Consider the following 15,216-nt stretch of genomic DNA (forward strand, 5'->3'; position numbering starts at 1 on the left):
CTCCCTCTGCAACTGGATCCTCGACTTCCTAACCAGAAGACCACAATCTGTGTAGATTGGTAACAACATCTCCACCTCACTGACAGTCAACACTGGTGCACCTCAGGGGTGTGTGAGCCCACTGCTCTGCTCTCTCCACACCCATGACTGTGTGGATAGGCATAGCTCAAATGCCATCTATAAATTTGCTGATGATACAACCATTATTGGCAGAATCTCAGATGGTGACAAGAGGGTGTACAGGAGCAAGATATACCAGCTAGTTGAGTGGTGTCACAGCAACAGCCTTGCACTTAACGTTAGTAAGACCAAAGAGCTAATTGTGGACTTCAGAAAGGGTAAGACGAGGGAACACAAACCAATTCTCATAGAGGGATCAGGAGTGGAGAGAGTGAGCAATCTCAGCTGCCTGTGTGTTAATATCTCTGAGGAGCTAACCTGGTCGCAACATATTGATGTAGCTATAAAGAAGGCAAGACAGTGGCTATATTTCATTAGGAGTTTGAGGAGATTTGCTTTGTCACCTAAACCACTTGAAAACTTCTAGAGATATACTGTGGAGAGCATTCTGACAGGCTGCATCACCGGCTGGTATGGGAGGGTATTGCACAGGAAGTAAGTCGCAGAAAGTTGTATAATTAGTCAGCTCCATCATGGGTACCAGGCTCTGTAGTATCCAAGACACCTTCAAGGTGTGGTGCCTCAGGAAGGCAGAGTCTGTCCATCATTAAGGACCCCATTATCCACGACATGCCCTCTTTTCATTGTTACCATCAGGAACAAGGTACTGAAGCCCAAAGACACACACTCAGCAATTCAGGAACAGCTTCTTCCCCTCTGCCATCTGATTTATAAATGGACACTGAACTGATGAACACTACCTCACTACATTTAGAACAGAGATGCGGAAAAATTCCTTTAGCCAGTGGGTGGTGTGTGTGTGGAATTTATTGCCACAGACTGCTTTGCAGGCCAGATCATTGGGCATATTTAAGGGGGAAGTTGATATTTTCTTGATTAATCAGGGCGTTAAAGGTTACAGGAGCAAGGCAGGAGAATGGGGTTGAGAGGGATAATAAATCAGCCATGATGGAATGGTGGAGTAGATCCAATGGGCTGAATGGCCTAATTCTGCTCCTATGTTTTGTGGTCTGAAGGAAGCAACTTTAAGTATGTTTTAGTCCAGGGCTGTATTGCACTTGATAAACAATGGTTAGATGGGCTTGGAAGGGATAGAGAAGCCTTTCAGCTATCAGACAGACTCACTAGGATAAAAGGCTGTATGGACAAACAGGGATTTGATTCTTACCACCCGTGAGATGGAAGTGTAACTTGTGTTGAGAGTGGAAAGGATACAGGCCACTCTCTCCTGAAGGGAAGCTGCCATGAGAGTGGAGCGGGTTGTGAATCACAGATGCGGCAGTGTCTTTAATTCATTAGGAGTTTGACGAGATTTGGTGTGTTGCCCAAGCCTCCAGCAAATTTCTACAGATTTGCTGGGAACAGCATTCTTCTGACCTGGTATGAAGGATGCAATGCATAATATTGGGCCAACGGTGCTGAGTCTCAATAAACCGACACACACCCATAAGCACTGACTCTTGCGCGCGCGCACACACACACACACACACACACACTCTCTCTCACACAGTAATATTCATTTTTACTGGTTGCTGGTCTGAAAAGGAGAGGGGAGAGGGGAGAGAATGAAAGGAGTGGAGAGAGAGGGGAAGAAAAGAAGAGGGGAGGGAGAGGGAGAGAGTGAGAGTGAGAGAGAGAGAAAGAGAGTGTGTGAGAGAGAGAGGGGGGAGAGATATTTAGCATGGGGAACTACTGTAAGGATAGCGCTGAAGTCAGAGAATGGGGAAAATGGGGAAGGCCACACAACTGCCCTTTACCAATGAATGGATTGCCTGCAGGGGTCCAGGAAAGTTAGCTCACTTCATTGGTAGAGGGCAGCTGTGTGAACAGGGTCAGTGTGGTCTGAGAGTGAATGAAACAGTACTCTCCTTCCCCACCTTTCAAGCTCTCAGCATCAGTTGTCCCCTTTCCTTCCTCAGTCCTTACTGAGGAATGATAAATGATGGTCAAGGAAGGACAAAATCTGCCTCTCAACAGGAGACAGCCATTATTTAGCAGGTATATTATGTTTTAACAACTAAAGCTTATGTTTATTATCTCCCTAAAAGTGAATATGCTTGTTGATTTTTACAAATTAATGTTGGTAATAAAAAATCTATTATTAATTTTGAACTATTTTGCCAGTCAAGTCTGCAGTCCAGGAGTTCAGTCCCCAGTGGTTTTCATGATGTGAGAGATTACTGGGATAGCCTGCAGAGTCAACCATGACATTTCCAGAGATATGTAGCAGTTAGTTCAGAGAGGAAGACAGTCTAAATCTGGGATCAGTGACAGACTGTCCTATGTAAGTAGCTCAAGTTCAAAAGCAACATGTGAACAGTGACTTGATTGTCCCAGGACCATAGGGCTGGCCACAAACATTGATGGCAGGCTGTTTAGAGGAAACGCCCATTGAACAATTAGGGGGAGCAACTCTGCAGAAGCTTCATGGGTGTACTATAAACGAATCCCTGGTGCAATTCTGTTAACCGAACCCCGGGTACAATTCTGTTTTCAGAACCCTGGCTGCAAGTCCATTAACCGAACCCCAGGTACAATTCCGTTAACAGAACCCTGGGTACAATTCATTTGAATTAAAACTGCATGTAACAGGGAAGCTTCAGTGTTCTTCTTAAAATGTCCCTCAGATTCAAGGTTGACATGATTGCATTCTGCTTTCCTGTATTCTGGTGTGGCGGATCACAAAACATGCTTCTTGGCTGCTATTGCCAGGAACATCACAATTCTTTTCAAAGCTATCGCTGGCCTTTTTTTCACAACACAGTAACGCAGCTGAACAATTTTGGATTTTCTGAACACGGACAGCAAAGTGTTTATGATCATTCAGAGAAGCATGATGCTAATTGTCTGCTTTCCGCAAAGGGCTTGTATACTGAATAAATATACCATATGTTATTGATTATTCAAAGTTAGTAATTTGTTTATTACCTCATCTTTTTATAGTCACTTCAGATGTTTTTGATGCCACTTCAACAGGATTCCTACTTTGCATAACCACTTGACATGTGTTTGCCATAAGCCTGAGATTATGTGGTCTTTCATCAGCAAAAGAATATTACAGTCAAATATTGAAAGAGTAATAGTTTACTAGATATTCACATGAAAAAGTAAATGGCTACTTTCCTAACTGACTAAAAATTAACACAGCATGCAATCTTGATAATAATTATTCTGGTAATAATCACTAGTAGTGATGAATGGTATATTCAGTTACTTGAGGCATATATGGTTGTAATATTTTAGAATGATGGAGTTAGTTACAGAGATGATGCATGGTTAGGTCTCACGGAAGTCGCCTTACCTTTCTGTCCTGGCGGGCAACGCTTTTTCTGCACTGTGCACTTCCTTCTCTCGGTGGTCTTTGGACAGAGGGTGCCATGTGCTGATGGTTTCTGCAGAATGTCCCGACTCCTCGTCTCAGTGCCCTTGCGAAAACCACACGTCTTCCCTCGCTTTGTACACGGACCCCATGCGTTCCACTCACTTACTTCACAATGCACTGTGAACATTATTGAGATACAGCATGAAATAGGCCCCTCCAGTCCTTCCAGCCCAGCAACCCCCGACTTAACCCTAGGCAATTTACAATGACCAATTAACCTACCTACCGGTACGTCTTTAAAATGTGCGAGGAAACTAGAAGAAACTCATGCAGTCACGTACAATGTGTAAACTTCTGACAGGCAAGGTGAGGAATTGAACCTGGGTTGCTGGTACTGTGAAGCGTTGTGCTAACCACTGTGCTACTGTGCCACCCCAGTCGTTCCATATCTTATATATTTATTCATTCTCAGTCAAATTTACCTTACCACCAACATCCTCCCCTCCCTCAACTTCCTTGGATTGCTAAATCTGCTCATCGTTACTGGGTTGGCAGTTTTACGTACAATGGATGGGAATGTTTTGAGAATAAAAATGGGATGACAGTAGGATGAGTGGAAATGGATATTTGATAGATGCTATGGATATGGCCTCTTTTCTGTGTCGTTTCAATGTATGGACACAGTGCCTCTACCAGAATATAAGGTAGGGCATTGAATAGATTATTCAACTAAAATCTATTGCTGATATTTCACATCAGAGATATTTTTTTACAATGGGTCATTGAATGATGACAAGGAATAGAAATTCAAATCAAATGAAATCAAGTTTAATTATCATTCAAGCATAAATAGATACTACTGAATGAGACAGTGTTCCTCTGGGGCCAAGGTGCAAAACATTCAAAATAGCAAGCAAACATTCAAAAACAGCGAGTAACATAATCAAAATAGCGAGCAAAGAAGCATATTCACTCAGAAGAAAGAACATATATATAGTCAAAGTCTCTGGGCAACAATGTCTGGTAGTTGATGGTACAGTCCTCCAGACGCACGCAGTCCAGCCTGTGATTCCACCATGCAAACAGGAGAGGGCAGCACCTATGGGAGAGGCCACACCCCAACCCAGCTCAGACGCCATGTGTAGGCTTAAGGCTGCGTCCTCGCCACAATCAAGGCCACACAGCTGCCATGTCATCTGTCTCCCCACCAGACAAGGTTGCAAGTGAAGAGTCTGAGACAATTTCCAACATCTCACACATGTAGTACAATCTGCAGTACTACAATGACTTTAATAATAATGTCACAGTTACCAATTCACAATGAGATAAATGCAGCCAACCAAGGATTATGTATTTTCCGTCTGTACAGTTCTGTGGTTTCTTAAGGTTGTTATAGCCGGGGGTGGTAATGGGGACAAGCTCCCACTACCTATAAAATGCTCCTAATGACATGCGCCTGAAATAGCCTCTGACAACCAAGTCCAGCTCCTATTTTCTACTGACAGGAGAAGGTGCAGAGGCAGGTTAAAACTGGTCGCTTTGGGTAGATGGGGCTCATTGGCTGTGGTTGGCAGCCTATCTAAGAGAAGGAAAACTCTGATCACAAACCTCCGCTGCCTTGCGGCTATACCTACTCAGGCGGAAGGCTTTGGGAGTAAACCCCGAGGGAAAAATCCGGAGCTGGAGCCCCTAAGGCAGTCCTACATTGAGTTCAATGCTGACTGGCAACTCCTGCGATGCTGCTGGTGCCAAACTGTATCGGTCTCTGCCGTTCCTTTGGGTTCATCAGATGCATGGAGAAGGGGAGTTTGCTACTCGGGCAATAGCTTGCTCTCCACGTCATACTGCCCCGGCTTGCAGATCTAGACAGCTAGGATGCAATATCCATGGTCAACTCTGACCAGCGGAGGCCCTCACCTCACCACACAGTTCAGTACAAAGTTAACAGCTAAAACCGCCTACCTTAATAAAAGAGGAAAATGAATAAATTGTCAGGACCGGATGATGTACATCCCAGGTTGTAAACAGAAGCGAAGGAAGAAATCTCAAAGAATCTGGCTACAATTTTTCAATTACCCCTGTCTATATGAGTACTGCCAGGGAAATGGAAAGGTAACAGTGTCATATTTTTAAAAACAGGCCAGTTAATTTAAGTCCATTTTGAAGGACAGCATTAACCTTTGTTTAGAACATTAAGAGGGGATTGTGCCTAACTAACTATATTACGTTATTTGGTGAGGTAACAAGGAGGGTTAATAAGGGCAGCACACTTGATGTAGCTTACACAAATTTGAGCAAGGCTTTGCAGGGCCATATAGGAAACATGAAAAAAGTAAAGGTGATTGACAGGCAAGGGGACACAATTGAAGTGCATAAAACTATGGGGTGTTCAAAAAAGAATAAGTTAGATTGATATAATCCCTCACTTAGGAGAGTCAAAAGCCAGATGGCATGGATTTAAAGGAATGGACTAGAAGACAGGCTGAAATTGTTGCAAGGCCAATAAAAGGAAAGGAGGTGTAAGTGGAGCGGCCATTGCTGGGATGGCCATTGTATGAGTGGGCCAGTGTTAGAGTGGTCCGGCTTTGGTTCAACAGGTTTGGGCAAGCACAGGCAGAGGTTTTAAGTAAGAATAGTAAATTAGCAAGTTTCTAGTTTTTCTTTTCTTTTAGTATATAGCTAGTGCACTGAGAATGGATCCACAAGTAGTGGTATGTTTCTTTTGTGAGATGTTGGAAATCTGGGAGACTTCCAATTACTTTTGATAAATTTACTTCAAAATTTTGAACTCTGAACTTTGTTAAAGTGGTCTGGCTCAACAGGTTTGGGCAAGCACAGGCAGAGATTCTAAGTAAGTTGCTATTAAGTTTGTTTTTGTCTCCATCAGTACATAGCTAGTGCACTAAGAAAGGTCCAGAGTTAGTGGTATGTTCCTTGTGTGAGATGTGAGAACTCTGGGAGACCTCCCGTCTCCCTGGTAACTACTGTATATCTGCACAAAGTGCATTGAGCTGCAGCTCCTCAGGAGAACATTTTAAGGAACTGGAGCTGCAGATGGATGACCTTTAGCTCATACAGGAAAATGAGGTGATAGATAGGAGCTCCAGGGAGGTAATCACCCCTAAGTTGCAGGAAACAGGTACCTAGGTGACTGCCAGAGAGAGGGAATGGCAATAGGCAGCCAGTACAGAATACCCTTTGGCCGTTCCCCTGAGTAAATATGCCACTTTGTTGACGGGGTGGGGGTGAGGGGGGTTCCTACCAAAGCCGCAGCAAGGAGGTCCTTGGCACTGAGTCAGGCTAAGTGGCTCAGAAGGAAAGTGGGGAGAAGGGGAGTGCAGTAGTGATTGGGGATTACATAATTAGAGGAGTAGAAAGCAGACTCTGTGGGTGTGAAATTGACACCTGGGCGGATGTCTTGAATCAGGTCCATTGTATTTTAAAAGAGAAGGGTGAATGGTCACAAGTCACGGTACATATACAGTAGGAGAAGGAAGGAGGTCCTGAGAAGAGAAGATAGGACATTAGGCAGCAAGCTGAAAAGCAGGACCTTCAGGGTAGTAACTTCTGGATTTCTAACTGTGCCATTTGCCAGTGAGGTAAGAATAGGACAATTTGGCATATGAATACATGGCTGAGGAATGGAAGCAGAGGATCTCTGGTTCCTGGAGAATTCTGGAGGATTCTGGATCATTGGGATCTCTTCTGAGGAAGGTATGACCTGTACAAAAATGATGGGTTTCACCTGAACCCAAGAGGGACCAATATCCTTGTGGTCAGGTTTTCTAGAGCTGTTGGGGAGGGTTTAAACTAATTTGACAGAGGGGTGGGAGCTGGAGTGATAGGGCTGAGGATGGGGCAGTTGGTGTACAGCTATACACAATGAAAAATAAACAATAGGTGCAGGAGTAGGCCATTCGGCCCTTCGAGCCGGCACCACCATTCAATGTGATCATGGCTGATCATCCACAATCAGTACCCTGTTCCTGCCTTCTCCCCATATCCCTTGACTCCGCTATCTTTAAGAGCTCTATCTTGAAAGCATCCAGAGAATTGGCCTCCACTGCCTTCTGAGGCAGAGCATTCCATAGATCCACAACTCTCTGGGTGAAAAAGTTTTTCCTGAACTCCATTCTAAATGGCCTACCCCTTATTCTTAAACTGTGGCCTCTGGTTCTGGACTCCCAACATCGGGAACATGTTTCTTGCCTCTAGCGTGTCCAATCCCTTAATAATCTTATATGTTTCAATCAGATCCCTTCTCATCCTTCTAAATTCCAGTGTATACAAGCCCAGTCATTCCAATCTTTCAACATATGACAGTCCCACCATCCCGGGAGTTAACCTCATGAACCTACGCTGTACTCCCTCAATAGCAAGAATGTCCTTCCTCAAATTTGGAGAACAAAACTGAACACAATACTCCAGGTGTGGTCTCACCAGAGCCCTGTACAACTGCAGAAGGACCTCTTTGCTCCTATACTCAACTTCCTTTGTTATGAAGGTCAACATGCCATTAGCTTTCTTCACTGCCTGCTGTACCTGCATGCTTACTTTCAGTGACTGAAAGACTGAACACCTAGATCTCATTGTACTTCCCCTTTTCCTAACTTCACACCATTCAGATAGTAATCTGCCTTCCTGTTCTTGCCACCAAAGTGGATAACCTCACATTTATCCACATTAAACTGCATCTGCCATGCATCTGCCCACTCACCCAACCTATCCAAGTCACCGTACATTCTCCTAACATCCTCCTCATATTTCACACTGTCACCCAAGCTTTGTGTCATCTGCAAATTTGCTAATGTTACTTTTAATCCCTTCATCTAAATCATTAATGTATATTGTAAATAGCTGCGGTCCCAGCACCGAGCCTTGCAGTACCCCACTAGTCACTACCTGCCATTCTGAAAAGGACCTGTTAATCCCTACTCTTTGTTTCCTGTCTGCCAACCAATTTTATATCCATGTTAGTACCGTACCCCCAACACCATGTGCTCTAATTTTGCCAACTAATCTCCTATGTGAGACCTTATCAAAGGCTTTCTGAAAGTCCAGGTACACTACATCCACTGGCTCTCCCTTGTCCATTTTCATAGTTACATCCTCAAAAAATTCCAGAAGATTAGTCAAGTATGATTTCCCCCTCGTAAATCCATGCTGACTTGGACTGATCCTGTTATTGCTATCCAACGTGCCGCTATTTCATCTTTTATAATTGACTCCAGCATCTTCCCCACCACTGAAGTCAGGCTAACCGGTCTATAATTCCCTGTTTTCTCTCTCCCTCCTTTCTTAAAAAGTGGGATAACATTAGCTACCCTCCAATCCTATATGCAGTGAGACAGTGAGGAAGGACTGACAAATGAGAGGGCAAAATTTTAGTCAGTGGAATAAGTTAAAGTGTAACAAGGGGTCAAAATCAAAAAGATTGATGAATACAGGACTAAAAGTGTTATATTTAATGCACGCACTATACAGAATAAGGTAATGATCTTGTGGTGCAAGTTAGGGTTTTGCAGGCATGACATTGTGGGTATCTTTGAGTCATACCTGAAAGATGTTCATAGTTGGGAGCTTATTGTATTGAAAGGACAGACAGGTAGGCAGAGGGGGTGGGGTGGCTCTATTGGTAAAAATGAAAGCAAATTCTTGGAAAGAGCTGATAAAGGATTAGAAGGTGTAGAATTCTTATGTGTAGAGTTAAGAAACTGCAAGGGTAAAAAGACCCTGATGGGAGTTATATATCGGCCTCCAAAGAGTAGCCAGGATGTAGGCTACAAATCACAACAGGAGATAGAAAATGCATGTAAAAAGGGCAATGTTGTGATAATCATGGGGGATTTCAATATATTACAGATTGGGAAAGGTATGGTGCTTGTCCAAAGAGAGGGAATTTGTGGAGTGCCTTTTTAGAGCAGCTTGTGGTTGAGCCCAGCAGGGAAAGGGCAATTTTGGATTGGGTGTTGTATAATGACCCAGATTTGATCAGGAAGCTTAAGGAAAAGGAACCCGTAGGAGCCAGTGATCATAATATGATAGAATTCACCTTGCAGTTTTAGAAGAAGATAAAATCAAATGTATCAGTATTACATGGAATTAAAGTGAATTACAGAAGTATGTGAGAAAAGCTGGCCAAAGTGCAACCTTGCCTGACATGGGAAGTCAAAGATAGGATAAATGATAAAGACAGGGCATATACTATAGCAAAAATTATTGGGAAGGAAGGATCGGGAAGCTTTTTAAAACCAACAGAAGGCAACTAACAAAAAAAGCCATAAAGAGAAAAAAAAATGAAATCTGAAGGTAAGCTAGCCAATAAAATAAAAAGAGTATACAGAAAGTTTTTTTCAGATATATAAAGAGTAAAAGAGAGATGAGAGCGGATACTGGACCACAGAAAAATAACACTGGAGAGATTGTAATGGGGGACAAAGAAATGGTGGAAGAACTTAATAAATATTTTGCATCAATTTTCACTGTGGAAGACACTGGCAGAATGCCAGAAATATGAGAGTGCCAGGGAGCTGAAGTGATTGTTATTGCTATTGCTAAGGAGAGGTGCTTGGGAAGCTGCAAAGCATAAAGGCAGATAAATCACCTGGACCAGATGGTGTACACCCCAGGGATCCCTAAGAGGCAGCTGAAGAGATTGCAGAGGCATCAGCAATGATCTTTCAAGAATTATTAGATTCTGGAATGGTTCCTGAGGATTGGAAAATTGCAAAGTCACTCCACTCTTTAAGAAGGAATGGAGTCAGAAAAAAGGAAATTATAGACCAGTTAGCCTGACTTCAGTGGTTGGGAAGATGTTGAGGAGTCCATTTTTAAGAAGAGGTTTTAGGGTACTTAGAAGGCCGAAGTCAGCATACTTTCCTTAAGGGAAAATCTTGCCTGATAAATCTATTGGAATTCTTTGAGGAAGTATCAGGCAGGATAGACAGTCAGTGGAAGTGGTTAATTCATATTTTCAGAAGGCCCTTGACAAGGTGCCACACATGACACTGCTCAACCAGCTGAGAGCTCATGGTATTGCAGAAAAGGTACTAGCAAGCATAGGGGATTGTCTGACTGGCAGGAGGCAAAGAGTGGAAATAATGGGGGCCTTTTCTGGTTGGCTGCCGGTACCACACGGGTTGGTGCTAGGATTGCTTCTTTTCATATTGATTTGGATGAAAGAATTGGTAGCTTTGTGGCCAGGTTTGCCAAAGACACAAAGGTAATGTTGAGGAGCAGGTAGTGTTGAGGAAGTGTTCGCAGAAGAGCTTAGACAGAATGGGGGGATGGGCAAACAAGTGGCAGACGGAATATAATTCAGGGAAGTGCACTTTGGCAAAAGGAATAAAGGCATGGACTATTTTCTAAATGGGAAGAAAATTCAAAAATCAGAGGTGCAGAGAGCCTTGGGAATCCTTGTGGAAGATTTCCTTAATATAAGTAAGTTGCAGGTTGAGTTGGTGGTGCTAGCATTCATTTTTAGAACATAAAAGCAAGGATGTAATGTTGAGGCTTTATAAGGCATTGGTCAGGCCACACTTGGAGTACTGTGTGTAGTTCTGAGCCCTTTATCTAAGAAAAGATGTGCTAGCATTGGATAGAGTCCAGAGGAGGTTCACAAGAACTATCTCAGGATTGAAAGGGTTCACATATGAGGAGCATTTGATAGCTCTGGGCCTGTACTCGCAATGAGGAGTGAATCTTATATTGAAAGGTCTGGATAAAGTGGAGGTGGACAGGATGTTCCCTATAGTGGGGCAGTCTAGGACCAGAAGGTACGGTATCAGAACTGAGGGATGTCCATTTAGAACAGAGATGAGGAAAAAATTCTTTAACCAGAGGGTGATGAATTTGTGGAATTCATTGCCACAGATGGCTGTACAGGCCGAGTCATTTGGTATATATAAGGTGGAGGTTATAAGGTTTCTTGATTAATCAGGGAGTCAAACGTTATGAGGAGAAGGAAGGAGAATGGGGTTGAGAGGGATAATAAATCAGGCATGATGGAATGGCAGAGCAGAAGGGCCGAATGGCCTAATTCTGCTTGTCTTCTGGTGTTATGGACTAAAGGGGAGCTGAGAAAAATAGTTTTCAGCTAAATGGTTAAAGGGGTCTGGAACTCATTGGCTGCAGAACATATTGCATTTAAACAGAAATTGAATGTGGAATTGAAGGCAATTAATCTGCAAGGCTACAGTACTAGCGCTGAAAGATAGAATGAGTTGGATAGTGAAAACACAAAGGATCAAATAGCTTCATTTTGGGACCTCAGTGTTTGATGATTCATTAACTATGATATTTTCTTTCTGCTCTGATGTAAGCTGTTAAACAGCGTTTGATTGTATGAATGCCATTTTACATTTTATCACTTGGATGGTAAAAGGGGAAACCAAATGAGCATTTTTTTTCATCCACCTTTTCAAGATTTAAGATTGCTTAATGTCACTTCCAGTACACAGTGTAAAGGGAAACAAAATAATTGCTACTCCTGATCTGACACAGCACAAAAAAACCTGATAAGATAAAGAAGACAATAATAAAAAGAACTACAATAAAGGTAAATACATAAGATAGCTTATATACATAGATTGATTGTATGTCCATAAAGTGATATTAGGCTATATATAAGGTGACAGAGAGGAAATGATAAAGTGGTGGTGGTAGGGGTGTAGTGGGTGGTGCTGTTGATCAGCCTTACTGCTTGGGGAAAGTAACTGTTCTATGTCTGATATACAACATCAGTCATTCTTTTTCTTTGTATATTAAGTAGCTGTTTGCTTACCAGTGGTAGTGCATTCCATTGTCTGATTATTTGGGGCAAACCCTTCAGGGCAGATATCAAAACATTTTCCTTTATGCAAGTAGAATGCTGGTTTGCATTTTGTGCAGAAATTTTTGTTGAAGCAGGTATCACAGTTGTCAGCTGTACATTCTGAAAAACAACCATTTAAACATGAGAGACAGCACCAGGTTTTCAGTTATGATCTCATGCAAGTCCAATAAATTTTACCTATATATTACAATGCAGGCTGAGGCCGTTCAGCCCACAGAGTCCATGCCAGTCTAGGTGGAGTAGTCCCATCAGTCTCATTTCCTTCCCCTTTCTCTATTTCCTCATGGCTCTAATATTTATTCTTTCTTCTTTGCCCTTTTGATTCTTCAGCAACTTAAATGGTAACCAATTCAAAATGTATTAATGTATGAACCAATTAATCTACAGTCCTTGTGCTGAATCAATTTACACTGGCCAATTAACCAACTAGCACATATTAAGATGTGGGAGAAAACTGGAGAAAATCTATATAGCTGTGGGAAGAATGGGCAGACTCCACATAGTCAGCGGTGCCTGGAGCTATAAGCCAGCAGTACTAACTACTGCATAACTTTAGATTGGGCGATTTAACATAAACTGTAGGCCTAGAAAAGTCATCATGACATGCATTAATATAAAGACAGAATTTTACAACAGATATTTTTATAGAGATGCTGTACTTGGTCTACAGTAGCTAGAAGTACTGCAGAAATTTTAAATAATGATCTGGAATATACCAGAATAATACAATGGCAATTTTCTGGAGTAAGTATTCTGGAATAAGAAAAAGTAACATCAGTATTGGTATCCATGAAACTTATTATGAATGCAACTGGAAAGATATTTGACTGGCCTCTCACAACCATAGTAATGTAATTAGCTCAAAAACAGCCCACCAAACTACTTGATTCAGGAAAATCAGAAATAATGAAAGGGTTGGCCTTGCTGATGAGGCCCACACTCGGTGAACAAATAAAGAAAAAGCTATCATGAATTATCTCTCTTATGGCATGAGGCATATTCATAGCAATACATTTTAAGAGACCATTTTGGTCTAATGTTTCACAAAACCTGCAGATCATAAATATACAATTGACACAGCACTTTAAACATTGAAGTTTCATAAATGAAGCGAAAGACCCACAATGTAAATAGCTTTGGATATTGAATGAAACTTTCCTCTGTTAGGAATCTACTGTGATATATGAGTAACATCTTGCCAGGATTATGTGGGAATGGATGAAAGTTAATTCAGACATAAACTAAGTAATGCAGAGGACCCTGCCTGAAATGTAAGCTCTGTTCCTATCTCCATGGATACTAATTAATCTGGTAAGTTTTCCAGCATTTGTTTTTATTTTTACTGCCCTGTCAGCCTATACAGATTCAAAGATTCAAAGTACATTTATTATCAAAGTATGCATGCAGTATACAACCCTGAGATTCGCCTTCCTCTAAAAACAGCCACCTACTTAATTCTGATTGTTCTTCATGATCTAATTTTTGGCAAAACAATAATGTTCAAAATATTGATTTTCTTTGATAATATTACAGAAGTATGATTACTTTATCAGTAGTTTTTGAATTTGCTTCCAGGTTTGGACACTCACAAATATTCCAAGTTCTTCAACAAGCTGCCAAAGCATGTCTGAGACAGGGATAGTGGAAAGCCCTGTCATAAGTTTTCCCACAGGAATTAGATTTGGAGATAATTTTGTCTCTGGAAATTATGCATCAGTTAAGTGGTGATCATGTGTGTAAGGAAATAGAGAACAGGGCTCACCCTGGAAGGAAAAAGGAAGAATCCCATGGGCCTGACATGGTACAGGATCAAACATGGTACACCATACTGAGGCATGATTTTAATATTCTAATTGATTATTTCAAATTCCTTTGTGGCTTCTCCAATCTATATCTGTATGGGCTCCCTCATTCCTAAATCCCCGAGATCTAAACTCTCCTCCAAATCTGACTTCCTGCACATCTCCAGATGTCTTCACTGGATGCCTTCAACTCTCAATACTGTACATTGACTCCCTAAATATTTTCACTCCCAGTCCTTTACAATTTTCCTTAAAAACTCCCACTTTTAGCAATATTTTGGTCCCTTGTCCTGGTGTCTCTGAAAGGACCGATGTCATTTTTATGTAGTTTCTGTGAAATTCCTTGGGTTAATTTTTCTATTTTAAAGTGTCTGTTCTATGAAATAAAACAAAAATGAAATGCAGGAAATGCTGCATATATGTTGGAACAGAGCTTGTACACGCAGCGACGACTTTAATCAGGTACAGGACGTATCTAATAAAAGTGGCCCCTGATTGCTTGTCTGATACGTTTGTGTGCTTCTGTAGTTCACAAGTTGTGCGTTCAAAGATGCTCTTCTGCACACCATTGTTGTAATGTGTGGTTAATAGAGTCAGTGACACTTTCCTGTCAGTTTGAACCAGTCTGGCCATTCTCCTCTGACCTCTCTTATTAACAAGATGTTTTCACCCCCAGAACTGGATGTTTTTTTTTAAATTTAGAGACTGTTGTGCATGAAAACCCCAGGAGATCAATAGTTTCTGAGATACTCAAACCACCCCGTCTGGCACCAACAATCATTACATGGTCAAAGTCACTTTGATCACATTTCTTCCCCATTCTGATGTTTGGTCTAAGCTGAACCTCTTGGCCATGTCTGCATGCTTTTATGCATTGAGTTGCTGCCTCATGATTGGCTGATTAGATACTTGCACTAACGAGCAGTTGTACAGGTGTACCTCATAAAGTGGCCACTGAATGTATTTCCAGTTAAGGACTTTTCATTAGAACTTTTTTCAGGTTTGATGAGAGGTCATTAACATTAAACTTTTAAACTTTGCTTCTCTTTTCTCAGATGCTGCAATATTTCCCAGTGTTTCCAATACTTTGTGTTTATATTTCAGATCACTGTATTATA

General features: G+C 41.8%; 1 protein-coding gene across 2 annotated transcripts in view; it reads right to left on the minus strand.

Moving 5' to 3' along the window:
* rspo3 (R-spondin 3) overlaps positions 1–15,216 on the minus strand; it is an 89,360-nt gene that overhangs the window by 52,138 nt on the left and 22,006 nt on the right. For both annotated transcript variants that reach the window (XM_073057342.1, XM_073057341.1), the window contains 2 exons: positions 12,246–12,395; positions 3,443–3,640 (listed from right to left, as the gene is read on the minus strand). In XM_073057342.1, coding sequence (XP_072913443.1) covers positions 3,443–3,640; positions 12,246–12,395 — 348 coding nt within the window. The remainder of the gene's footprint in view (positions 1–3,442; positions 3,641–12,245; positions 12,396–15,216) is intronic.

The sequence above is a fragment of the Hemitrygon akajei genome, chromosome 9 (assembly GCF_048418815.1).
Source record: "Hemitrygon akajei chromosome 9, sHemAka1.3, whole genome shotgun sequence".
Taxonomy (NCBI): Eukaryota; Metazoa; Chordata; class Chondrichthyes; order Myliobatiformes; family Dasyatidae; genus Hemitrygon; species Hemitrygon akajei.